The following is a 27,830-nucleotide window of genomic DNA, read 5'->3' as shown; positions in this document are numbered from 1 at the left end:
AGCTCCACCACCGTCGTGTCATCAGTGAATGTGACAGTGTTGTTCTCTGGGCTGGTGGGACTGCAGTCGTGTGTGTGGAGAAGTGGGCTCCACCTACTGGTAAGTTATTTGCCATGTAATGATTTATACCAAAAACAGTGATTGATCTGGTTGGTCATATTAGACTGCTATTATTTTGAAAAAAAAATCAAAAAAAAAAAAATCACAAAAGCAGAGAAATATTTTTAAAAAGAGTTTATTGAGGCTGATCACTTTTAAACCATCCGTAGTTACAGTAAGAAGACACGTCATTCTACAGAAACCAACACTACACCGCAAAAAAACTAAACACAACACCAAAAGGAGTCAAAATCACCAGCCATACACATGTTAATCCAATTTTTTTGAGTTTTGACAAGTTAAGAATATATTTTGTAGGTTATGTAAGCATAAGCAGTCGTAGAAGTGGTGTAATTTTTTTTGTTACTCATCGAAACAAAGCTTGAAAATAAGAAAATCCAGTGAAACCAGCTGGAAACACGTGTTATTGGATTGTCATTTTAACTCGTGTTGTGTTTTTTTTTTTTGCAGTATATGAATGTTAAAATGAAAACAGGTCCCCGATTTAAAACGATCACAAAGGCAGTACTCGTCATCTCACAACATCGTATCATCGTCATCATCTCAAACTTCAAAATATTCCGCCAAAATCTGACCCAAAAATTAACTAACTAAAAAGCGTCAAAATTTCTACAACATCTCTCTACATTCGAACCTTTACACATCAGAAAAATAAAATTACAAACTGTCAGGATTGTGGCGTCAGTGCAAAGATGGAGCCTCCAGAAACGCAGCTTTTTTACAGTGTTTCAAAAGCGGACGCTGGTCAGTTTTATTATTATGAAGAACAGAATATCAAGAATTGTTATTTTTAAACGCATTTTTTAAGTGAAATCCAATTAAACATTTTTAACGGAAGCTGAAAAAGTAAATAAAAATGGAAATGTTGGCTGTTTTTTTTAATATATAGACTGAATGGTGCGAAAATCCAAAACAAAATTATGAAAAAAATCTAAAAGTTGACTCGTTTTTATTTAAATTCATTTACTTTTTTGTGTTACAACAGATAGAAAATAAAAAGTATGGAAAAAGTAATTTAAAGTGGTTTATTTTGTCCTTTATTGGCTGATCTTCCTGGTGCCAAGACATAAAAACAATCCCTTAGTAAAAATTAAAAACACTGCAATTCTTCTTTTTTTTTTTTTTGTGGAATTCAGAATTTTGTGATTTGTCTGAAATTAAATTAAGAATGAAGCGTAATTTCAAAGTGTTGTGATCTACACCGACAGCAGCAGCAGCACAAAATGGTAAAATATATTGTTTCGATCACATTATTTTCGGCTTTTTTTGTGTTCTAAATGTTTTAAATGCAGTTTTTTTTTGGAGTGGAAAGGATTAGACCCCCATTAGACACTGCATCCTCGGCTCTGGTCCAGTCCAAGTCCAAGTCCAAGTCCAAGTCCTGGTCCAAAGTCCAGACACTTTATCGTACTGATTGAGTTTCTTTCGTCACATTTCAAACTGGTTCATATTTTGTCTCTGAAGTTAAATTATCTGTAAGATTCGTAAATATTTGTGCAATCACTTTTTTAATCCGCCCGCTGCTTCGATTCTCAGACGGAAACAAGAAAATTCACTGAAACCAGCTGAAAAAGTCTTAAAATGTCAAAAAGTCCCGTCCACCTGGGTCTAGTCCCACTGGTCAAAAGTAGCCCCCTGGTCTAGTCTAGTCCCTGGTCTAGTTTCTGGTCTAGTGCAGCCTAGTCCCAGGGTCTGGTCTAGTCTAGTCCACGATTTAGTCCAGTCCTAGTCCCAGGGTCTGGTCTAGTCTAGTCCATAGTCTAGTCTAGTCCCTGGTCTATAGTCTAGTCCTACCTGGGTTTGGACCAGTCTAGTCTAGTCTAGTCCCACCTGGATCTAGGTCCAGTCTACTCTAGTCCCTCCTTGTTCAGGGTTAATTCTCGTCCCTAGTCTAGTCTAGTCCAGTCCTCAGGGTCCAGTCTAGTCCCACCTGTGTCTGGTCTAGTCTAGTCTAGTCTAGTCTAGTCTAGTCCCACCTGTATCTGGTATAGTCTAGTCCCACCTTGGTCTGGTCTAGTCTAGTCTAGTCTAGTCTAGTCCCACCTGTATCTGGTCTAGTCTAGTCTAGTTTTGTCTAGTCCCACCTTGGTCTGGTCTAGTCTAGTCTTGTCTAGTCCCACCTGTGTCTAGTCTAGTCTAGTCTAGTCTAGTCTAGTCCCACCTGTGTCTAGTCTAGTCTAGTCTAGTCTAGTCTAGTCCCACCTGTGTCTAGTCTAGTCTAGTCTAGTCCCACCTGTGTCTTAGTCTAGTCTAGTCTAGTCCCACCTGGTCTGGTCTAGTCTAGTCTAGTCTAGTCCCACCTTGGTCTGGTCTAGTCTAGTCCCACCTTGGTCTGGTCTGGTCTGGTCTGGTCTAGTCTAGTCCCACCGTCTTGGTCTGGTCTAGTCTAGTCCCACCTTGGTCTGGTCTGGTCTGGTCTGGTCTAGTCCAGTCCCACCTTGGTCTGGTCTAGTCTCGTCCCCCGGGTCCTGTATATTTATTCGTGTTTATTTTGCGGGAGCGAAGCCGACCCGGTTGTTGTCGCGGTCGAACACGGTGTAGTACTGCCCGATGAACACGTCCCCCAGGATCCACAGGGGCCCGGCCGGAGGAGGGATGTCCAGAGCCATGAACCCGCTCAGGCAGATGGTTTTACCGGCCTGGGACTCCTGAACACAGAAGGAGACAGAGACAGAGAGACAGAGATCAGCACAGGGTCTGAGGTTATGTGCAGAGTTCACGTCTTTTCCCATGACCAAGTCTCATTTCTCTTTCCCTGCGAGGATCTAAACTCCTCACACAGACCGAGAATAAAGTTGAATTCTTTTCTCTGGCGTCTGCTCCCGGAGCCTCCCTCAGGTTTACTCCTTCCCTCTGTGGTTTTCTTTGGGACAACGCTTCATATGAAACGTTTGACTGACAGCTGAAAAATCAAGGGTCGAGGAGACGGATCAAGGAGAAGGAAGCGAGGAAAGAGAAATGAGACGTGGCCCTTTTTTTTTTTAAGGAGTTCAGTTATTTGACTTTTGTATTTATTATTTATGATTTTTAACTTCTTGTTGTGAAGCACTTTATTGCATCCTTCACGGACAAACTCGTCATGTTTACAGGAACAAAAAGTTCAAAAAGCAGGTAAAAATCCAAATGCTGTTGTTGTTTTTTTAATTTATAGACTTGTATAAATCTATCATTCAACATTTTCTAGTTTGGTGTGAAAATCCAATGCAAAATTGTGTATTCCCAACGGGTCTGGTCTAGTCTAGTCCCTGGTCCAGTCCCGTCCCAAGCCCGGGTCCGGTCCAGTCTAGTTCCTGGTCTAATCTAATCCCATCTAGGTTTGGTCTAGTCTAGTCCCACCTGAGTCCACTTTAGTCTAGTCTAGTCTAGTCCCATCTGGGTCTGGTCCAGTCTAGTCCTTGGTCTAGTCCCACTCTGCTCGCTTTTTTCAATTTTTTAAATCTGTGCTTCTTTGTTTTCCCAAGTGTCTAAAAAAGAGCTCTACAAGTTTTTAGTCTAGTCCCACCCGGGTCTGGTCCAGTGTAGTCCCTGATCTAGTCTAGTCCCACCCGGGTCTGGTCCAGTGTAGTCCCTGGTCTAGTCTAATCCCACCTGGGTCTGGTCTGGTCTAGTCTGTACCAACACAAAATGTTCAAACTGATGGACAAAAGTACATAAAAATCCAAAAGCTACTTGTGGTTTTTATTTAAATGAATTTACTTTTTTGTTTTAATGTATAAAATATTTGTATTGTTAATATGATGTGAAAAAGTCATTTAATGTGGTTTAGTTTAGTGTCTGGAAAAGTGAAACTGTATAAATCTATAATATAATAAAGAGCGAAAGACAAAATTGCTTCTTCAGTTCTGGTCTGGAGCTGGTGGACACTGCCTACATCTGCCTGAAGGGGGCGCCAAGTAATATTTAGGATCATCTTTACCGCAAAATAAACAAATAAAGCTGCAAAATATGACTGATTGTTCGTTTCCAAGGTCTAATACGAACAAACTGTAAACACGGCGCCCCCACATGGTCACGGACGTCCCTGCTGCTGCTGCTGTTGTGTTTACAAGGGGCTGAATCAGAGGGAATTCTGGGAAACGGCCTCAGACAGAGTCACAGAGCAGGTCTTTGTTCAACACTTTATGATGTAAGCGTTTGTATCCACAGCAAAGAAGCACGTTTCAGACCAACTATTCACTTTTTTCACGTTTTTCCCCACTGTGCTTCTTTGTTTTCCAAGTGTCCAAAAGAGCGTTCTACAAGTTTGAGGGATTATAATAGTTTAAATAGTGCTGTCATGCGATTAAAAAAATTGATAGATTAATTAATTATGATCTTAATTAATTAATCTAATTAATCTCATTTTAATCTCATCTAAAAATTGCTGAGAAAAGCTTCAATTTGAGGTATTTTCATTTAAATTCATTATTACATTATTGTGGCAGATCAAAAAGACTGATATAGATTTAAAAAAAGTGACTTTATAAAGTCATTTATTGTTGAACAAATCTCTCCAAATTGTCTGTTGAGCCCAAGTCTCCATGAATAAGAAACTGTTTGCTGTAAAGTAGCAAAGACGAGGAAATCTGAACATAATAACTTTTGTCGACTTAAAGACAATAAAAAGTCCAGTCTTTCCTTAACCATATTAAAAATATTATTGATAGAGAAATGTTTTATATATGAGATCACTGGTTTTAGTCCTGGTTTAGACCTGGTTTAGACCTGCTTTAGCTTTAGTCCTACTTTAGTCCTACTTTAGTCCTAGTTTAGTCCTGGAATGGATTAATCCTGGTTTTAGTCCTGGTTTAGTCCTGGTTTAGTCCTGGTTTAGTCCTGGTTTAGTCCTGGTTTTAGTCCTGGTTTAGTCTGGTTTAGTTCTGGTTTAGTCCTGTTTAGTCCTGTTTGAGTCCTGGTTTAGTCCTGGTTTAGTCCTGGTTTTAGTCTTGGTGTTAGTTCTGGTTTAGAGGTTCACAGGAGGAAGCTCGGTTTACGCCGCGTACGCGAGAAAACACGATCCACACGCGGCTCACGGGAGCAGGTCGGTGTCCACGCAGTAACTACGGAAGGAAACGTGGTCCGCGCGTGTTCTCAGGTTAATGACGATGATGAAGGTGTGTGTGTGTGTGTGTTTGTGTGTGTGTGTTGTGTTGTGTGTGTTTGTGTGTGTGTGTGTTTGTGTGTGTTTGTGTGTGTTTGTGTGTGTTTGTGTGTGTGTGTGTGTGTGTGTTGTGTGTTGTGTGTGTTTGTGTGTGTTTGTGTGTGTGTGTGTGTGTGTGTGTGTATAGGACAGTAGTGCAGACATCATGAGTCTATGCAGGTTGTTTTCACCAGTGACGTATATTTTATATTTGTTATTTTCTTTTATATTTCACGTCGGGAGAATAATTTCCAAGACACGAATGTGTTTTTACCTGTGCACTGCTGCTCTGTTCTACTGGCTCTTCCACCTCGTCCATTGTGCGACTGACGCCGTAAACGTCGCTCTTACTGCGCGTGTTTTGTGTGGGTTTCCGACAATGAGTGGAATTGCCGAAATTAAAAAAATGTATAAATGTGTTTTTTGTGTGTGTGTGTGTTGTTGTCCCAGCAACGCATAAAAACAGGTTTTATAATAAAGCAACTCACATACAGAAACAGTAAAGTTAGAGATTAAAAATGAGATTAACGCGATTAAAAAACATAACGCGCTAAATATGACTGTAATTAATTAATCGCAATTAACGCGTGATAATTTGACACCCCTAAGTTTAAATATGCAAAAGTGCAAGATTTTGATTTGAAATTTAATAAACTTGACCCAGTTATGTCCCAAAATACGAGGATGAAATCACAATATTTGCCAAACATTAGAGACTCACCTTGAGGATGTACTGTTCCCCGGTCAGAGTGTAGGTCTGACCCCCGATGTTGAAGGTGATGGGAGGAAGAGTGGGCACTTTATCACAGCTCACCATGTACTGAAACAAAAGAAAACAGGAAAACTATTATTAAAATACTGAAACTAAACAAGGAATCATCATTATTAAAAGGTGAAATGTGTGAATGTTTTGGTGGAAGATCCGTCAAATGTTTTTCTCCATGGAGATGTTATTGCTGTTGTTTTTCGTGGTGTTTTTGAGCTTTAAAACCACCTGTAGCTGAATAAATGTAAAGTAGACAGTGTTGGGGAGTAACAGATTACATGTACTGGAGTTAAGTAATCAGAGTACAAATGATGAGTAACTGTATTCAGTTACAGTTACTGTTTCAGTGAGTGGTAATTGGATTACAGTTACTTTATTGAAATAAATGGATTAAACAGAGGGATTTTCCTGTTTTACATCTTGGGCTAAACCAGGACTAAAACCAGGACTAAAACCAGGACTAAAACCAGGACTAAAACCAGGACTAAACTAGAACTAAAACCAGGTCTAAACTAAAACTAAACCAGGACTAAAACCAGGACTAAAACCAGGACTAAACCAGGTCTAAACTAGAACTAAAACCAGGTCTAAACTAGAACTAAAACCAGGTCTAAACCAGGACTAAAACCAGGATTAAACCAGAACTAAACTAGAACTAAACTAGAACTAAAACCAGGTCTAAACTAGAACTAAAACCAGGACTAAACCAGGACTAAAACCAGGACTAATCCAGGATTTATACCAGGACTAAAACAGGATTTAACAGGACTAAATCCTGCTGTGTGGACTGTGTCTCCTCCTCTTCTGTCAATAATATTTTTAATCTGGTTCAGTAAAGTCTGGACTTTTTATTTTCTTTTATCAGACAAAACTTCTTATGTGAAGATTTCCTCGTCTTTGTTTCTCTACAGTAAATCAAGTAATCCAAAGTATTCAGATTACGTTACTCACTTTAAGTAATTTAATGGATTACGTTACAAACTACATTTTGAGGTAAGTAATCTGTAATCTGTAGGGGATTACATTTTAAAAGTCACCTTCCCAACACTGTGTATATGTGTCACTCTACAAAAATCTCAAGTTCTTGTTGAGGTTTGTTGATTTCTTACTACAAATGTCAGTGAAACCCACATGCAGCCGCCTCTTGTGTGATCGAATCGGAGGCATTTTTTGTTGATTTTCTATATCAATATTTCCACAAGTTTCGGGTCAGCCATAGAACAATATCATAATATAATTTACATTATTTTATAACAAATAAACTGGTAGTAATCATGTAATTATATTTTTTTCAGAATTATGGATGACTGAGATGAACCACATTCCTGAAATGGATCCAAGACGGTGGTGGGCAATTCTTTTTTTCCATGGGGCGACATGAGAAACAGAAAATACTGTGGAGGCCAAAATATTTAACTCCATTCTGCATATTAATAATTGTATTTCTTTATAAAAAGCAGTAAATATTATAGTTTTATGAGCTGGTCAGACTGGGAAGAGTTTATGTTACGACTAAGCATAGAAAAAGTGAGACTTTTGTTCCTAATTTCCTTAATCATGTTTTATTACAGATAAAAATGTGCCTCTATTACAAGTTTTCCTTTTAGAAACTCACATGATGCATGAAATATGAAGAAAAAGTGCAAGACATTTGACAAGTTGATATAGATTATATCTCTGGTCAAAACTAAACACTAAAATGAACACACTAACTTAATTTGTATATCCGATAATTTTTGTAGTGTCCCTAGACCAAACATGTCAAACTCAGGCCCAGGGGCCAAATTTAGCCCACGATAGAATTATATTTGGCCCGCGAGATCATATCAAAATCTGTATTAGAGCTGCTCACTGGCTACAGATCGACTATAGAGATATTATTTTAAATGTTGTTATTATTTTATATTCTGTTTGTTCTGGATTCTGCAAAACTATTATTAAACATTTATTTTAATAAGAAAAGGTTTAACATTACATATCTCGAAAGAAGAGAAAACATGCAGATGTTGTGGAATTTTTTTCAATAAATATTTAGTTTGACCCACGACTTAGTCCCAGTTTTTAATTTTGGCCCAATGTGAATCTGAGTTTGATGACATTGTCTAAGGCAGAGGTGTCAAATACTCACTAGACAGTTCGGGAGTTTCATTTATCTTTTTTTTGTTTTTTTTTATGGTTTGTAGACTATTTCTGTAAAAGGTTTATATGAGATTCTTCATATGTATATTCCTCTGCTTCTGTCCCGGTGAGTTTGTTTCCCTCACCTCTCCCTGGATGAGGGGCAGGGCTCCGATGGCCTTGTGCAGAGCCCTGACTTCGGCGGCAGGTCCGGTGATCAGGGACGTGCCCGTGTCCACGATGGCCTCACAGCCTCCTTTACACAGACCCAGCTGAGCGCCCACCTTCAGCCTGAAAACACAAACACACAGCCGGGTCAGACGCAGCGCTCTCCTCCCTGTCGCCCTCCTCACTCCATCACAACAGTCGTTTTTAGGGACGGGAGACGCGATGAACACCAGGGGCCACAGTGGGGCAGCAGAGGCTCGAGTGCAGAGTGTCATGTCTTTGGGGAGACACTTTTGAATAGTAGAAGGACGATTGAGGTGGAGGAACTGGCACATCTGGGTGAAGTTCTCACATTAATGAAGAAAACAGACTATTAGAGATTATTACCGTAATCTCTGGACTATAAACCCCTACTTTTTTCCTCACAATTTGAACCCTGCGGCTTAAACAACAATGCAGCAAATATAAAGAAGGATTACCGTATTTTAAGGACTATTGAGCGCAGCTGAATATACGCCGCATCAACTAAATAAAAAATTGTACATATATAGGCCGCAACTGAATATAAACCGCAGGTGTCCACGTTTTCAAGAACGTTTTGAAGTTCAGCTCATCTACTTTTATCATCTCTAAAAGTTTTTGTCGTCTTTTTGCGTTGAGTTGCGCTGCAGCTGCCAAAATCTCACCAATCGACTCACTGACGTCGAGCTCACGTGCAGCAGCAGCAGCAGCAGCAGCAGCAGCAGCAGCAGCAGCAGCAGCAGCAGCAGCAGCAGCAGCTCTGCTTCCTTCTTCCACAGCCACATCAATCACCTTTAACTTAAAATCTGCATCATCCACATTTGTGTGTATGAAGCTCAAAATAATAGTTTGTGTTTTACAAACAGAATCTTCCTCGATGCATCACACTCGTCTCTCCCCGTGCTCTACTGCACATTAGGGATGGGCATGATTAATCGATTAATCGATAATTGATCATTAAGAATTTCATCGATTACGTTCATTTTAATCGACAAACCGAATGTAGGTTGCTGTGTGTGTCGTGACCAAACAGGTGTGTACATGTGTCTCTGCATCAGAAGGAGCGAGACACAAACAGTGGGTCAGTCTGTAACGAACCGAAGCACAAATGTGGATTTAACCATGATTTGTAGAAGAAAATTCCACACTTTCCGTTGCGTTGGGACAAGTGTGAGTCCATGTGCACAGTGGATAAAGCAGCACATATGTTTCTGTGTCCAGTGGGAAAAAGTTTTTCCAGGTGAGAGTCGCTCAATGTGGATGACGAGGCCCCGCCCCCCTCCCCCCGTACGCTGTCCTGGTTTTGACAAACACAAATCTGGTCACACTGACCTGTATTCACCTGAGTCATGTCTTTTAATCCAACACAAGTTGAACCACATCAGCGACACAAGAGCTGGAGTTTTATCTTCACTTAGTTTATGTAAATTAGTGATGTGGTTTTAAGTTTTGTTTCTGTGAGATTTGAACAAAACTGAATTAAACACATTATAATGTCAAACAGCTGATGTGGATCTAGAGTCGTTATGTTTATATGTCGTAAAGTTGAATTTATTTATGCAGATTAGTGCAGATAGTAATAATAATGATGATCATTTTAATATAAAAACGTTAATGATTAATCGATAATCGATCGTTAATTCTTCCGATGATCGATTAAGAAAATTTCCTCGAATGCCCGTCCCTACTGCACATGTCTTGAAAAACGTTCTTATGGACACCTGCATCTTATAGACAAGTGCGACCTAAAGTATATATATTTGTTATTTTTTTCTTTTAAAACTGAGTTGCTGTGGCTTATAATCAGGTGTGTTCAATAGTCCAGAAATGACACTACATAGAACATTCAGCTTCTTGCCTGAGAGAGAAACTATCACTAACTGTAATCCTCACCCGTCCACGTGCACCTGCCAGTACGCCTGTCTGGTGATGTTGACGTAGTGGAAGTCTCCAGTGAAGTATTTGGGGTCAGTTCCTCCGAGCAGCAGCTCTCCTCCGGGCTGAGTGTCCGGGTTTCTGAGGGAAAACACAAAACAGGACGCTTGACTCAAAACACAGAATAAAGGAGAACAAAATAATGGATTCATATTGTAAAGCGTCAACAGAAGCAATCGATACTCAACTGGAGGCGCCGCTCTGTCTGAAGCTGCTACTCGACTTTTATCTGAGTTTTATTTTAATATAATCTGACCAGAAAGAACCGAGTTATCTGAACTACAGCAGGTGATCTGATCAGTGCTGTTAAAATCCCTCGTAGAAAACATGACAGTCACAGATCTTGTCACACTTTTGTTCATGGTTTGGGTGTTTCCTGCGACTTATTCTCCGGTGTGACTTCTATATTAAAATGTTTTTGGTGAAGCGTGGAGAGGTTCTAGTCTTGTGTGTGAGTATCTGCTGCTCCTGTTCCTCCTGCGCCACTGTCACTTGGCTCTACTGCGCATGTCTCCTGCAGAAAGAGCCTCTGTTCTGTCTGTATCATGTCAGTCGATCGCACCGTTACTTCTGCACCACTGAACAATTTAACATTTAAACCAGGCGTCTCCAACCTTTTGTCCACCGCGAGCTCCTTTACAAAATAAAAATGCCAGAGAGCTGCCACAAGAAATGGAGTAAGAGCCACGACCTGAGATCAGAAAGGTGTTTTTATTGGTTTTATTGATTTAATTCATTTATTGGTTTATTTATTTCTATTCTACGATTTTGTTCTTATTTTATTTTACTGGACTTATTTTATTTTACTGGTTTTATTTTATTTTACTGGTTTTATTTTATTTATTTACTGGACTTTATTTATTTTACTGGACTTATTTACTGACTTATTTATTTTACTGGACTTATTTATTTACTGGACTTATTTACTTATTTTATTTTTGGACTTATTTACTGGTTTACTATTTTATTTTATTTTACTGGTTTTACTGGTTTTATTTTATTTTACTGGTTTTATTTTATTTTACTGGTTTTATTTTATTTTACTGGTTTTATTTTATTTTACTGGTTTATTTATTTTACTTTTATTTTATTTTACTGGTTTTATTTTATTTTACTGGTTTTATTATTTTAAGACTAGTATTACTTTAGTAGTTTATTTTATCATCTTATTGTTGTTATTATTTTGTATTTGTGCAGCACTTTGGAAACTGTTTGTTTGTGAAATGTGCAATAGAAATAAAGTGGATTGGACTGGAACATTTAGAGGCCTATAAAACCTACACTATTATCCCTTTATTAGTGCAGAAAGGAAAGTTTGGCACGAACATGATACATTTACAATTTTAAACACTTTCATTCTATTCATAACAAAACTTATAATTCAGAAATTCTTTGGCGAGCTACTTGGAAGGAGGTGGAGATCCCCGATTTAAACAAACTTATAAAAGACGACTGAGAAGATTGAACACAAACGCCCCCAAAATCCGTGTGTCATTCGTTTATTTGTTTTTCAATATAAAACCAAAAATAAGAAAACGAAAAAACAACTGCTTTCATCGTTATTTGTCTCCCAAACCAAAATTGAAAAAACTGATAACGATTCGTTTTTTCAGTTTTCGATTTTTGTGTTTAAATGAAAAATGAAACGTTTACGTGACTTCCGTGACTGCGATGCCGGACCTTTGTGCTGCATACGGACTGAACCAGGACTGATCCAGGACTGGGACCAGACTGGGACCAGACTGGGACCAGACTGGGACCAGAGCGGGATCATCAGAACGAATCATTATCTGTTTTTTCCTTTTTGATTTTGGAGACAAATAATGAAGAAAAAAAGTTGCTTTTTCATTTTATTATTTTTGTTTTTATTTTGAAAAACAAATGAACGAACGATACACTGATTCCCCAAAAACAAAATCAGATTCTGCAGATTACAAACTACAAGTCGTGAAATCTGCTGCTGAAAACGGAAATCGAGCAACAAAGAAAGTTTGGAGTGAGAGAGAAACTTGTGACACCGAGAGCAACTTTCCTGAAGTCACTGGACGGATGGACAAAGCCTGGACTTCAGTGACCCCAATAACCCCAATAATTCTAACTAATTGTCGCTCTGTTTACCTCCGGAGGTCGTGGAGTTGTTCAGAAGTGACACCGAGGATGAAGAATTGAATGGATTTAGTGATTTGGAGTGAGATGGAGAGTTTGTTAAACTTGTTCTGTTGTTTATGTTATAGTTTATCTGAAGAACTGTTCATCTGTGACGTTAACAGTCTGTTGTTCTTCTCTCTTCTATTGTTTTTATTACAACGTGACTTTACACAGGAAATGTCTGCTCCTGCTCTCAGATTTTTTAAAATACATTTCCCCCAAAAAGGGAAACTTATATGTTTTTTTTCTTCTTCATTCTGCATTTTTTTTGGCTGGTGCTATGCTCTGGAAAATACGGTAGTTTTTAAAATCCATTTTCTATTTCATATTTCAGAGGATCTTGTGCATTTTATCACCCTGGTAACTGCTGAACATTTCACCACAGAGATACACGTAGAACTACCCCAGCGTGATGTCACTGCAAAGTATCAATCTAATTCACTGAGGACAAACGAAGGTGATTTTGCTCTGGCGGCTCTGACCTGTTGAGGTAGAAGGAGAAGATGTTCTGGTCCAGTTTCTTCTGACTCATCATGTTGTCGAACACGGGAGTGACTCCGTCCACAGAGATCCGAGGATACGCCATCCCCAGGATCCCGTCGAACTTCGCCGCGATGAAGGTGATTCCCGGCTGTTTTATGGCCTCCCCGAAGAGCTGCTTCTCCACGGCCAGGCCCCCGATCTGAGGAGAGACAGACAGGAAGTGACATCACGACACCAGAGGGTCACTGGAGTTTAAACTGAGCTGAGGACGGGAATCTAATTACTGGACCTATTCACATGACAGGGGCACAGGCAGTGTTGGGAGTAACGCGTTATAAAAGTAACTAATTACTGTAACGTGTTGCTTTTTGTTTTAACGCAGTAATGTTACGGTTTTACAGGGGAAAAAGTGGTAATATTTTACTTTGTACAAATGTCAGTAATGCACAGTGTTGGGGAGTAACAGATTACATGTACCGGAGTTATGTAATCAGAGTACAAATGATGAGTAACTGTATTCAGTTACAGTTACTGTTTCAGTGAGTGGTAATTGGATTACAGTTACTTTGTTGAAATAAATGGATTAAACACAGAGGTGTTTTCCTGTTTTCACATTTTGGGCTAATATCCCTTTTTTTTTTTTTTTTTCCAGTAATTCCACTCATTGCCGGACACTAAACCAGGTCTAAACCAGGTCTAAACCAGGTCTAAACTAGGACTAAACCAGGTCTAAACCAGGTCTAAAACCAGGTCCTAAAACCAGGTAAAACCAGGTCTAAAAACCAGGACTAAAACCAGGTCTAAAACCAGGTCTAAAACCAGGTCTAAAACCAGGACTAAAACCAGGTCCAAAACCAGGTCTAAAACCAGGTCTAAAACCAGGTCTAAAACCAGGACTAAAACCAGGACTAAAACCAGGACTAAAACCAGGTCCAAAACCAGGTCCAAACCAGGTCTAAACCAGGACTAAATCATGTCTAAACCAGGTTTAACCAGGACTAAAACCAGGTCTAAACTATGTCTCAAACAGGATTGAACAGGACTAAATCCTGCCGTGTGGACGTGTCTCCTCGTCTTCTATCAGTACTATTTTTAATTTGGTTCAGTAAAGTCTGGGCTTTTAGCAAACAAAACATTTTATGTGAAGATTTTCGAGTCTTTGTTTCTCTACAGTAAATCAAGTAATCCAAAGTATTCAGATTACATTACTCACTTTAAGTAATTTAATGGATTATGTTACAAACTACATTTTGGGGGATGTAATCTGTAATCTGTAGGGGATTACATTTTAAAAGTCACCTTCCCAACACTGGTAATGCGTGTCACAATGCTTTTTTATATCAGCAGCGGTGAAACACCAGAGACACGCCCACGTAGACCGTGATCGTGATCAAAAGGACCGGCGCAGAACTCAGTGCTCCACAGAGCTAAACGCAGCTGACGCCTGATCGCGCTCGGGGGGGTTTCTCTCAGGGGCGGTCCTAGATTCCAAGTTCTAGTCCAAGATTAGTCCTGTTTGGTCCTGGTTTAGTCTTGGTTTAGAACTGGTTTAGTTTTGTTCAGTCCACGGAATGGACTGGAATCCCCATCACTAGTAGCTAGAATGTGATGCAAAAATATCATTAGTCCGACCTACTGTCTGTAAATATGACGTAAAGAGTCAGAATAACAATAAATGTTGCTTAAACCCAATTTAAAATCCACCAGAGTCAAACCTAAGTTTTTTAAACAATTCAAGATTTACAGTGAATTTTTACATCACTAAATATATCGGCAGCTCCGACTCACATTTTATCGGTTTCATATCGGCCACAACAAAACCCATATCGGTCGGGCCCTAATCTCTAGTGTGTATGTGTATGTAGGTTTATATGTGTGTGTGTTAAGGGTTGTAACGATATCCAAGTCTCACGATACGATATCGTCACGGTGTGAACCTCACGGTACGATAGTTATTGTGATATCGTGGGAAAGCTGACGATATGTTGGGGAGGCTCATGATTAGAGATGTAACAATATCCAAATCTCTTACGATATTTACACAATATTTTCACGATATACATCTCACGGTACAATATTTATTGACATTTTTTTGTGGAGGTTAACAAAACTGAATATGCTTCTTTTTCCTCTTAAAATGCCTCGACAAGACTTAATCCAAAGAACTAAGACTTAAAAATGTTAGAACTGTTATTTCTTCTTGTCGTCTGCACTGAAATGGAGCAAAGGATCATGGTCTATGTAGTTCCCTCTGTCTTTTTTTTTATCTATTGCCGCTCCAAAACTCTTCATTTAAGCAAAGACACTTGTAATTCAATATATTGTGATGGTCCACGATATTATTGTGACAACTTTGACGATACGATATCACAATATTTTGGTTATTGTTACATCTCTAGTGTGTGTACGTGTACGTGTGTGTGTGTGTGTGTGTGTGTGTGTGTGTGTGTGTGTGTGTGTACGTGTGTGTGTACGTGTGTGTGTACGTGTGTGTGTGTGTGTGTGTGTGTGTGTCAGCGTGACTCACGGTGCAGGTGTCTTGGCTCAGGTACCCGGACAGACTCCCGGAGCCGTACTGGATGGCGAAGGCCGTTCCGTTCTTCACGTAAGTGCTGGACTTGGCCCCGTTGTATTTGTGATGAATCCCTGAGCACAAGGAAACAAAAAGATTCTTATCGTCACGTTTAATTAACAAGTGATGCCAATAAAGTCCTTGAACTTGTGGTTTCACATTTATAATCTGACATCCATCCACAACGAGACTGATCCAAAATGACTTAAATATCCAACAGCAAAGAAAAGTGGAGGCTTTACCCTCAGAACACAAAGTCCATTTTCTGCATTTGACCCGTCCTTCAGTGTCTCTGGGTTACACCTGTCAGGACCAGTGGGACCAGCTCCAGATCTTGGTCTAGTTTTGGGGGTAGGGTTTTGGTTTGATGGAGAAAACATGTAAACTCCACACAGAAAGGCTCAAGAACTGAACCTGGATAGACTTTTTTCACAACGGCTGGAAATGTCCCGCTGTAGTTTTGCGGAACTTTCGGTTAATGGTTTTCCATCCATCCATCCATTTTCTTTCGCTTATCCGGGGCCGGGTCATGGGTACAGCGTCTAAACAGGGACTCCCAGACTTCCTTCACCCCAGACTCGTCCTCCAGCTTATTTCGAGCGTTTGTATCGGGATTCTGGTCCTTTTGGTCATTACCCAAAGCTCATGACCAGAGGTGAGGGGAGGAACGAAGACGGACCAGTAAATCTTCACCACAACGGTCCGGTTCAAGTATCTCGGGGTCTTGTTCACGAGTGAGGGGAGGACGGAAGGGTTAATGGTTTTCTGTGGCAAAATGTCTGTCGAAATGTGTCGCGTTTCTCTAGTCAGGCTGGTGCCACCTAGTGCCTCCGCTCAATTTTGTTTCTCTCCAGGGACTAGGTCAGGAATCGGAATAAACTAGACAGTTCGCAACGATTCCCGAGATCGAGAATTTAAAGCCGGAACAAAGAGAATGTTTGGTGAATTTTATCAAGGGGAAAGACGTTATTGTCCTTCTTCCTATGGGATTTGGAAAAAGCTTAATACACCAGTTAGCCCCGTTTACATACGTCACAACCAAACAGCAGCGATTGGTTAAATAAAAAAAATACCCGCCCACCCTCGAGCGAACAAATCCTAATGCTGTGAGGTCAGACGGTTTCTACGAAGTGAAACCGGCTGATGAATCAGACTAGCGTTTGTGCACCAGCTTAAAAAAAAAAGTCTGCCCCATCACCAAATCTCCACCAACAAACTCCGCAAAGATGAAACATTCTAACATGAAGAATTTATCTACAACTATCAAGAGAAGAAAGACGAAAACTTAAAGAAAAACAATGACGACGCATTAGTGACAAACTGAACAAAACTAATGTTATGGTCCTAGAGACGTTTCGCATTCGAACTGCACAAATCTAATATCGACGTCATGAAATCGATTTTTTAAATTGTAGAATGAGTCTGAGTGAACAAGTTCCTTCTGTTTTGTTCGTGACCATAACATTAGATTAGTTCAGTGAGTCACTAAAGCGTCTTCGTTGTTTCCTTTTCGTCTTTCTTCTCTTGATCGTTGTGGATAAATTGTTCATGTTAGAATGTTTATCTTTTGTGGAGTTTGTTGGTTGAAGATCTGGTGATGGGGCAGATTTATGAAGCTTGCTGGAGAATACGACACATTTACACAGATATTTTGACACACAAGTTCTGCAAACGTAGAGTACGGGACTTTTTCGGAGTGTTGTGTGTTGAGTGTTTTCATGTTTTTTTATTGTATTTTGTTGAATGTTATATTCTATTGTCTTTAATACAAAATAAAAAAATAAAAAAGTGATAAAAAAAAGATCCTGTGGGCAGCTGTGGCAAATTCATACAAAATAGATTTATTTCCTTCAGGGTCAATAAAGTATTTAATTTTTGGAAGCAGCAAAAATGAAACAAACATGACAATAAAGCAGCAGTTCATCCTCTTTGTAAATGTTTAAGAGTCTTGCCCAAGAACACAAGAACAGTATGAACAGTTTAAACTAAAGACCTGCTGCTCTGAGCTTCATGTGACTCAACACTTATTTCTAAATCTGAGTCACTTCCTCTTTTAACCGCGGGTTAAAAAGTTAAAACGCTGAGTGTCAGGAGAGACAGACGCTGCGCTGTGATTGGTCAATCGACGTGATCAAGATTAGGAAAAAGATAATTTTTTAAAGTTAGGAAACGGGTAAAGACTGTTGAAAATAACGATCTTAAGGCGCCTCTTGCTTTGCAGGAGACGACACTTTATGAATGTTTTATTAACGCATCTGTTATTAATGTTCATGTCTTAATTTAGAGACAAAATAGTGAAATAAAACTGCTCTGTTCATTTTACAAGCCTTGTCCAAAAGCCCAGTTAGTTTTGTTCAGTGAGTCACTAAAGCCTCGTTGTTTCCTTTAAGTTTTGGTCTTTCTTCTCTTGATCGTTGTGGATAAATTGTTCATGTTAGAATGTTTTTCCTTTGTGGAGTTTGTTGGTTGAAGATCTGGTGATGGGACAGATTTATGAAGCTGCTGGAGAAATGACACATTTACACACACATTTACACACACATTTACACACACATTTTGACACAGAAAAATATTAACCAAAAGTTGCGCAAACCTAGAGTGCAGGATTTTTTTTTTGGAGTGCCTGGATTTCTTTGTGTCTACATCAGGGGTGTCAAACATACGGCCCGGGGGCCAGATCCGGCCCTCCAAGACCTTTAATCTGGCCCTCGGCTGATTTTCTACTAAAATATTTTAATGATATTTTCTATTAAAATCTTGTTAATTTTCTGTGGTGTTTATCACAGCAGCGTCTCCAGCGTCTCTGTACGTGGCCCCTCCCACCAGAGCAGCACAAATGAAGACTTGTCTCTTTCCAAACGCTCTTAAAGGACGATCGTTTTGACTGTTGACCGTGACACCCTCATCAGAAAAATGTCCAACATGAGAAAAGTGGAGCCGAGTGCAGGATTTTACAACAAAAATTGACTTATTCCTGTTTAAAAACAAGTTCATGTTAAAACTTTGTGTTGAAATTGTATTTTTCTTAAAGTTTCAGGTTGTTAATAAAATTATAATATTCTGTAAAAGAAAGAGTTCATCAATTAAAAAAGATTTCTGTCATAGATTTGTGTTTCTCTGCACAAATATTTGAACTTATTGTTATTTTTGGGGTTTATATGTGGGTTTTTTTGTTTGTTTTTTTCTGGCCCCTTTGGGATCAAAGTAGGTTGGATACGGCCCCCGGACCAAATTGAGTTTGACACCTCTGGTCTAAAGTTTTGATGCTTTTCCCCCAACAGCGCCCTCTACCTGTTCTCACGGACTGGAACACTTCATCAAGCAGCCACGATTTTGTTTTGTCTGGATATTACTCGTTTGTTTTCATCTGTAACTTTAACGCGACGTAAAGAAGCAGCGGTGCGACTCACAGCAGGCGACGTCCAGGATGGAGCAGTGCACTGAAGGCACCCACAGGTTTGAGGAGCCGGTGTCGAAGACCACGGTGAAGCGCTGAGGGGGGGTGCCCAGGCTGATCTCCCCGTAGTACTGAGCCTGGAACATACAACACCAGATTATAAACACACACAGTAACACAGGCTCAAAAATCTGCACAGTCAGCAAATCCCGAAGCGTGCAGTTGTCGAGGTAAAGTCCTTCGTAGAGTTTTGACCCTGAGTCTGAGGTCTCCTGTTTAAAGCAGCTTGACCCATAAACTCCAGACTCAGAACATCTAAACTCCAAACAGATTACAGATAATCTCCAAATCAGATCAAGTTAAAACAAAAGTGTGAAGAGTTTCTGAAAGTGCACGAGCGCCAAACGATTTGCCTATGAACCATCACTAATTAATCGAAAAAACTAAAAAATTATATTTTCTCTGTATGTAACTTATGTGTCTTGTCTTATCTGCTCCCATGCATGTAGTTTAGATTTATTTATTTTATTAATTTAATTTATTTTTTATATGAACAGGTGTCGAAAACTAACACTTGGGCTAAAACTCTCAAAGCAACGAATCTGGTTTGTCTAATTGTGATTGTGATGTCCTTAATAAACATAAATGTAAAACAAAAATTAGGCCGAGTGACGCCATGTGGTGATACAAGAAGTGCTCCACTGTGTTTTTAAACATAAAGGGTTATTGAAGCGTGTGAGTGAAACAAAACACGAGTCCAGGTTTGTTTTTGAGGCGGTAACAGGATTATGACACGACTAAAACCTCACGAGAGTCAGTTTTGTGTAATATAGGACTTTTTAAATGAGGGAAACGGTGACGGTTAGGAAATATTTTTGCAGAAGTAACTTTAAAAACCTGTTTGCCTTTTCTCAACTCACACTGTAAAATAAAACATCTCATTTAGAGCTGCGTCATAACTTCACACTAACACAATAAAAGCCCACGTTTCAGTTTCAGCCAAAAAACAAAAGAATAACAGTCCAGAAGAGCGCCCCCTGGTGTCCGAGCCCGGCGCAGCTCTGCTCTTTCCCGTCAGTCATAATCTCTGTAACGGTAAATCCAGTTAAAGCAAAACATGTTTAAATCTGGATTAGCCGAGCGCTGATCTGTTCTGGGGCTTTTACTGTGAAAGGGCTTTGTTTACACGGAACGGGGTCAAAACGAAAAGAACGAGGACGAAAACAAAACCGTCTCAGCGCGACACGATACATTTTATAATTGATTTTAATACTAAGGAACAGACTCGATACTCAAGACTGATTCTGATACGTTTATGGACGACGTTTGGAAACACGCGAGGACAGTTTTCCGGTGTCGTTCCCGACGCTGGGCTGATGAAAACTGAAGGACGGTTGGAATTGTTGATGAGCCGAAAGTAACAGAACGATACAATAACATGGAGGTGGCCATTTTCTCACTTTTCCAAGATTTTCCTAGAACGACGGACGGGAGAAAAATACTTGACGCGTGTTCAGGGCGTCCGTTTTCCTGGAACAACGGACCAGACTGAGAGACTTTAGTGTTTTTATTACATTCAAGTGTCAGCGGAGGAGATTAAACAGTCCGACAGTCAGTGTTAAAGTCCTGGTGTTTAAAGTCCTGTAAAGTCCTGGTTTAAAGTCCTGTTAAAGTCCTGGTTTAAAGTCCTGGTTCTAAAGTCCTGGTTTAAAGTCCTGGTGTTAAAGTCCTGGTGTTAAAGTCCTGGTGTTAAATGTTAAAGTCCTGTTAAAGTCCTGGTGTTAAAGTCCTGGTGTTAAAGTCCTGGTGTTAAAGTCCTGGTGTTAAAGTCCTGGTGTTAAAGTCCTGGTGTTAAAGTCCTGGTGTTAAAGTCCTGGTGTTAAAGTCCTGGTTTTAAAGTCCTGGTTCTAAAGTCCTGGTTCTAAAGTCCTGGTTCTAAAGTCCTGGTTCTAAAGTCCTGGTTCTAAAGTCCTGGTTCTAAAGTCCTGGTTCTAAAGTCCTGGTTCTAAAGTCCTGGTTTTAAAGTCCTGGTTTTAAAGTCCTGGTGTTAAAAAAGTCCTTTAAAGTCTAAAGTCCTGGTTTTAAAGTCCTGGTTTTAAAGTCCTGGTTTTAAAGTCCTGGTTTTAAAGTCCTGGTTTTAAAGTCCTGGTTTTAAAGTCCTGGTTTTAAAGTCCTGGTTTTAAAAGTCTGGAGTTTAAAAGTCTGAGTCCTGGTCCAGTCCTGGTCTAGTCTTTTTTATTTAATAAATTTTATTTATTTATTTGAGATAGTGTAGAATTTTGCCATGAACCTTAACAGGAGAGATGTTTGTACCAGGTTGTAGCACCGGTGCTCATGTCCACCTGTCGTCTCTCGGCCCAGGGATCGAACCTGGAACCTTCTTGCTGTGAGGCATGAGAGCTAAACACTCAGCCACTGTGCCGCCTGGTGTAGTCCTGGTTTAGTCCTGGTTTTAGCCCTGGGTTTAGCCCTGGGTTTAGCCCTGGGTTTAGCCCTGGGTTTAGTCCTGGGTTTAGTCCTGGGTTTAGTCCTGGTTTTAGTCCTGGTTTTAGTCCTGGTTTAGTCCTGGTTTTAGTCCTGGGTTTTAGTCCTGGGTTTAGTCCTGGGTTTAGTCCTGGTTTTAGTCCTGGTTTTAGTCCTGGTTTAGTCCTGGTTTAGTCCTGGTTTAGTCCTGGTTTAATCCTGGTTTACTGGACTACTGAGCTGTTTGACCAATGGTCTGACCTTGATTTCTCACGGGGGGTAACAGGTGGAATGTTCCCGGGTCCAGTTTCTATTTTAATTTTATTTTTTTTTTTTTTTTTAGTCCTGATTGATTATTACTATTTGGTTTTCGATGCTTCTTTTTTTTGCGTTGTCATAACTTACAGAAAAAAAATGAAGTGAAATCAGTGTTATTCTGCAAAATTAAACGCTGATTCAGGAAAACTTCACATATTCACACATAATAATTTGCAGAGTCACATTTTAGTAGCGTTTAGTTCCTTTTTTCTTGTCGTTTTGGTCTCGTTTGTCCTCAGACACTTGTAAAAAAAGCTGAGTATGTGGACACTGATCACATGACTCGTCGTATCTGACCCGGACTCGCGCTTCGCTCTGAGGAACTGTCCATCTGTGACCAAAACGCAACTTTTAAACGATTATTAACCAACGTTTACATTAGAGAAGAGATTAGACAGCAAAAAAATCAACACGACAGCGGAAAATACGACAAGATTTAAGTATGAAGACTTTTTAGGCCTCACAAAAATGATGAATAATAAAAAAAAACATTACTCTTGTACAGCGCTTTTCATGACACAGATAAAAACAAACACAAACAGATATACTGATATATATATATATATACAGATCAAACAGAGACGCAGTTTTGAAAGGTCAAACTGGACGCACCTTCAACACACCTGAAGTACTCGTATGTGCAGTACTAGTACTTTCATCCAGACAGACAGTGAGTCTCTGGTGTAGTTGTAGTATTAATAGTAGTACTTGTAGTAATAGCAGTAGTTCTTAGTTGGTGAGCGTCTCTGGTGCAGTAGTAGCAGTAACAGTAGTAGTAAGTAGTAGTAGTAGTAGTAGTAGTAGTAGTAGTAGTAGTAGTTGGTGAGCGTCTCGGGCGTGGGGGCAGTAGTAGTAGTAGTAGTAGTAGTAGTAGTAGTAGTACTTACGTCGAGGTAGTTGGTGAGCGTCTCGGGCGTGGGGGCAGTAGTAGTAGTAGTAGTAGTAGTAGTAGTAGTAGTAGTAGTAGTAGTAGTTACGTCGAGGTAGTTGGTGAGCGTCTCGGGCGTGGGGGCAGTAGTAGTAGTAGTAGTAGTAGTAGTAGTAGTAGTACTTACGTCGAGGTAGTTGGTAGCGTCTCGGGCGTGGGTAGTAGTAGTAGTAGTAGTAGTAGTAGTAGTAGTAGTAGTAGTAGTACTTACGTCGAGGTAGTTGGTGAGCGTCTCGGGCGTGGGGGCAGTAGTAGTAGTAGTAGTAGTAGTAGTAGTATGGTGAGCGTCTCGGGCGTGGGGCAGTAGTAGTAGTAGTAGTAGTAGTAGTAGTAGTAGTAGTACTTACGTCGAGGTAGTTGGTGAGCGTCTCGGGCGTGGGGGCAGTAGTAGTAGTAGTAGTAGTAGTAGTAGTAGTACTTACGTCGAGGTAGTTGGTGAGCGTCTCGGGCGTGGGGCAGTAGTAGTAGTAGTAGTAGTAGTAGTAGTAGTAGTAGTAGTAGTAGTACTTACGTCGAGGTAGTTGGTGAGCGTCTCGGGCGTGGGGGCAGTAGTAGTAGTAGTAGTAGTAGTAGTAGTAGTAGTAGTACTTACGTCGAGGTAGTTGGTGAGCGTCTCGGGCGTGGGGGCAGTAGTAGTAGTAGTAGTAGTAGTAGTAGTAGTAGTAGTAGTAGTAGTAGTAGTACTTACGTCGAGGTAGTTGGTGAGCGTCTCGGGCGTCGGGGTAGTAGTAGTAGTAGTAGTAGTAGTAGTAGTAGTAGTAGTAGTACTTACGTCGAAGTAGTTGGTGAGCGTCTCGGGCGTGGGGGCAGTAGTAGTAGTAGTAGTAGTAGTAGTAGTAGTAGTAGTAGTACTTACGTCGAGGTAGTTGGTGAGCGTCTCGGGCGTGGGGGCAGTAAGTAGTAGTAGTAGTAGTAGTAGTAGTAGTAGTAGTAGTAGTAGTAGTAGTAGTACTTACGTCGAGGTAGTTGGTGAGCGTCTCGGGCGTGGGGGCAGTAGTAGTAGTAGTAGTAGTAGTAGTAGTACTTACGTCGAGGTAGTTGGTGAGCGTCTCGGGCGTGGGGGCAGTAGTAGTAGTAGTAGTAGTAGTAGTAGTAGTAGTAGTAGTAGTAGTACTTACGTCGAGGTAGTTGGTGAGCGTCTCGGGCGTGGGGGCAGTAGTAGTAGTAGTAGTAGTAGTAGTAGTAGTAGTAGTAGTAGTACTTACGTCGAGGTAGTTGGTGAGCGTCTCGGGCGTGGGGCAGTAGTAGTAGTAGTAGTAGTAGTAGTAGTAGTAGTAGTAGTAGTAGTAGTAGTAGTAGTACTTACGTCGAGGTAGTTGGTGAGCGTCTCGGGCGTGGGGGCAGTAGTAGTAGTAGTAGTAGTAGTAGTAGTAGTAGTAGTACTTACGTCGAGGTAGTTGGTGAGCGTCTCGGGCGTCGGGGCAGTAGTAGTAGTAGTAGTAGTAGTAGTAGTAGTAGTAGTAGTACTTACGTCGAGGTAGTTGGTGAGCGTCTCGGGCGTGGGGGCAGTAGTAGTAGTAGTAGTAGTAGTAGTAGTAGTAGTAGTAGTAGTAGTAGTAGTAGTAGTACTTACGTCGAGGTAGTTGGTGAGCGTCTCGGGCGTGGGGGCAGTAGTAGTAGTAGTAGTAGTAGTAGTAGTAGTACTTACGTCGAGGTAGTTGGTGAGCGTCTCGGGCGTGGGGGCAGTAGTAGTAGTAGTAGTAGTAGTAGTAGTAGTAGTACTTACGTCGAGGTAGTTGGTGAGCGTCTCGGGCGTGGGGGCAGTAGCAGTAGTAGTAGTAGTAGTAGTAGTAGTAGTACTTACGTCGAGGTAGTTGGTGAGCGTCTCGGGCGTGGGGGCGTTCGGGGGGAAGCCCAGGTTGTATTTCATGTTGTATTTGTCTCCCAGGATTTGTTCCAGGTTTTTCCCGGAGTCGGAGATGGAACGTCGGATCGTACGGAACTTCTTCAGAGGAATCCTGCAGGAAAACCAGAGTTAAACCCAATCCAAAAAAAAAAAAGTTAAAGTCCTGGTGGTGAAACTGAAAGTGAAACCGTGATCAGATAAATGAAGATCTGAGGAGAGTTTAATGTCGCCGCGGAAACGTCGTCCAAACACTTTGACCCGAGTGAAACGAGAAATGTCACAACTGAAGAACACGGCCAGAAAACAGTCGGAAAACAGTCGGAAAACAGTCGGAAAACACTCGGAAAACACTCGGAAAACACTCGGAAAACACTCGGAAAACAGTCAGGTCTGAGAAAAAGTCCAGGTTTAGACCAGGACTAAAGCAGGGATGAAACCAGGGACTAAAACCAGAACCAACCAAGGACTAAACCAAGGACTAAAGGACTAAACCAAGGACTAAACCAAGGACTAAACCGGGACTAAACCGGGGACTAAACCGGGGACTAAGCCAAAACTAAACTAGAACTAAAACCAGAACTAATCAAGGAGTAAACCGTGACTAAAACAGAAACTAACCAAGGGTTAAACCAGGGACTAATCAGGGACTAACCAAGGACTAAACCAGGACTAAACCAAGGACTAAACCAGGACTAAACCAAGGACTAAAAACCAGGACTAAACCAAGGACTAAACCAGGACTAAACCAAGGACTAAACCAAGACATAAAACCAGGGACTAAACTAAGACTAAACCAGGGACTAAACCAGGACTAACCAAGGCCTAAACCAGGGCTAAGACCAGGGTCTACAGCAGGGACTAGAACTAGGGACCAAACCAGGACTAAAACAGAACTAACCAAAGACTAAACCAGGACTAAAATGAGGATGGATCTTGAGTAAAGTAAAACTTCATTTGGTGATAATAATCAGAAAAATATATCCTTTGTTTGTTTGTTTGTTTGTTGTATGTATGTGTGTATGTGTATGTATGTATGTGTGTATGTATGTATATATATATTGTGATTGAGACTAAACTTGGTATTTCAGTTTTAATAAAAGGATTCAGTTCAAAGTTCAAATTTAAAACACGTCCAGAAGAATCAACAAAGAGACTGAAACCTGAACCGACAAACGACAAGAATCACATTTTTTGCGATTTCGATTCGACTGTGGTCAATCTCACGGATCTAAAGTTCAGAAACAGCTTCAAATGTTTCACCGGAAAAGGAAGTGAGCATCAAAATCTCACAGAATCTAAGTGAAAAAGTGAACTCTGCTCTTCTTCTCCGGACGCCCAAACCGTTTGGAAAGTCGTCTGTGGTCGGTTTCAAAACCACAGAGGTTTTTCAGCTTCACTGCGCTGAAAAACTCAAACCTGCACTTCACTGTAAAAATCATCTCAGACACAACAGCTTCAACCAGGACTCAGCCAGAATTAATCAACTAAATTAAAAACTAAACTAAAAACTAAACTAAACTAGGACAAACCCAATTACTAAAACCAGAATTAACCCAGGACTAAACCAGGACTAAACCAAGGACTAACCAAGAATTAAAACAAGGACTAAACCAGGACTGAACCAGGACTGAACCAGGACTAACCATGAACTAAACCAGGACTAAACCAAGGACTAAACCAAGGACTAAACCAAGGACTAAACAAGGACTAAACCAGGACTAAACCAGGACTAAACCAGGACTAAACCAGGACTAAACCAGGACTAAACCAGGACTAAACCAGGACTAACCATGAACTAAACCAGGACTAAACCAGGACTAAACCAGGACTAAACCAGGACTAAACCAGGACTAAACCAGGATTAAACCAGGACTAAACCAGGATTAAACCAGGTCTAAACCAGGATTAAACCAGGTCTAACCATGAACTAAACCAGGATTAAACCAGGATTAAACCAGGACTAAACCAGGACTAAACCAGGACTAAACCAGGACTAAACCAGGTCTAAACCAGGTCTAACCATGAACTAAACCAGGATTAAACCAGGTCTAACCATGAACTAAACCAGGACTAAACCAGGACTAAACCATGAACTAAACCAGGTCTAACCATGAACTAAACCAGGACTAAACCATGATGGTTCTTGATTTGGCACATGCAAATCTTCAGTCTGTTCGGTGTCATTCTCTAGTTCTTCAAGTTTAAAGCTGCACTGTGTAACTTTCCCGATGTGGGTCTGTCACCTGTCCGTCTCCATGGAAATGTTAATGCACTGCCTGGAATGTTCCACAGCGCGGCATTAAAGTTGTCTACAGAACTTTTCATTTCATTATGGCTTTTTAAAAAGTTTTGCTCAAATGTCCCTTGAAAAACAATGCATTCTAACTGTGAGCAGAGTCGCCTCTCCACAGATCTGACCTATAAACTGGCTTGACAGCTTTACCTACCGGTACTTGTTGGCAAAGAGATAAATGTCAGAAATCAGCTGGAAAGTCCCCCTGAATTTAAACCCTTTATTAAACTAAGTTAGTTAATTACAAAAATAAAATAAAAATTGGAGTGAGCACCACAACTATTTCAGGATTTTATCTTAAATATTTGAATAAAATACAAATGAGGGAGGAGGGGGACGATCCCACCGAGAGAATGGAACACTCGAGCCGGGACTTTCAAGCCAGGGGGACACTTGAGCCAATATTTCTGCTTTAGTTGAAACTTCATTTTTGAGTCCTTCGTCTTTTAGGCCTTCCCTGTTTTTACCATTTATTCATTCATTCATTTTAAAAATTATACATAACAAAAAATGTAAATGTCTAAATTGGAAAATCAAATCAGAAACTGTCTACTGCATCTTAGATTTAGACAAACTTTATTGATCCGTAAGAGAAATTATTTGGACACGGGAGCTCACACATCACAATAAAATATAATAACAAAGAGAAACAATATAATAACAAAGAGGAAAAATATGAATGTAATAATACATTTTAATTAAGTAGAAAAAAAGAGCAAGAGACACGAGTCAAATAAGACATAATTATATAAATGTGAGTGTACAATCTGTTCTGTCTGTTCCACTTCTCCGTGAGGACAAAATATGACGCGGTTTTTTTTTACAGATTCAGTTTTAAATCTTAAAAAAGTGTCGTTTAATAACCGTATGCTCTTTGCCCTAGTGTTTTGTGATTAGATCATTAGATCACGCGACGGTTTACAGTGCCATCACCGCAAGCGTCCTTTATTTCCGTAACCTTCGCCGTGCGTAATTTGGCCGCTCGAACCCGAAGGCACGCTCTTTACGCACGGAAGAAAATGTGTACGGCGTGTCCCGCGCTGCTCCGATCTGAACTCCGAAGTAAAAACAAAACAATTACACACGTAAGAAAGAACCAGAGCCAATTTCAGAGGCCACGGGAGAGATTTCTGAG

General features: G+C 40.3%; 1 protein-coding gene across 13 annotated transcripts in view; it reads right to left on the bottom strand.

The window, feature by feature from the left end:
* Window positions 1-219: 219 nt before the first annotated feature.
* Window positions 220-27,830, bottom strand: part of LOC110173248 (cathepsin D-like) — a 28,159-nt gene continuing 548 nt past the window's right edge. The window contains exons 2-12 of one of the 13 annotated variants that reach the window (XM_055154895.1): window positions 24,361-24,514; window positions 18,861-18,984; window positions 15,406-15,524; window positions 12,878-13,077; window positions 10,206-10,328; window positions 8,270-8,414; window positions 5,961-6,059; window positions 2,517-2,768; window positions 2,386-2,446; window positions 2,123-2,328; window positions 220-2,050 (exon numbers count right to left, since the gene is read on the bottom strand). In XM_055154895.1, the coding sequence (XP_055010870.1) occupies window positions 2,607-2,768; window positions 5,961-6,059; window positions 8,270-8,414; window positions 10,206-10,328; window positions 12,878-13,077; window positions 15,406-15,524; window positions 18,861-18,984; window positions 24,361-24,514 (1,126 nt within the window). In that variant the 3' untranslated portion in view covers window positions 220-2,050; window positions 2,123-2,328; window positions 2,386-2,446; window positions 2,517-2,606. Of the gene's footprint in view, window positions 2,354-2,385; window positions 2,447-2,516; window positions 2,769-5,960; window positions 6,060-8,269; window positions 8,415-10,205; window positions 10,329-12,877; window positions 13,078-15,405; window positions 15,525-18,860; window positions 18,985-24,360; window positions 24,515-27,830 lie in introns of all 13 variants that reach the window. The other 12 variants (XM_055154897.1, XM_055154899.1, XM_055154887.1 and 9 more) reach the window with 12 other exon arrangements.

This window comes from Boleophthalmus pectinirostris, unplaced genomic scaffold (assembly GCF_026225935.1).
Source record: "Boleophthalmus pectinirostris isolate CB_2022bp ecotype Guang Dong unplaced genomic scaffold, ASM2622593v1 HiC_scaffold_19, whole genome shotgun sequence".
NCBI classification, from domain to species: Eukaryota; Metazoa; Chordata; class Actinopteri; order Gobiiformes; family Gobiidae; genus Boleophthalmus; species Boleophthalmus pectinirostris.
This window is presented reverse-complemented; position numbering and strand designations above follow the sequence as displayed.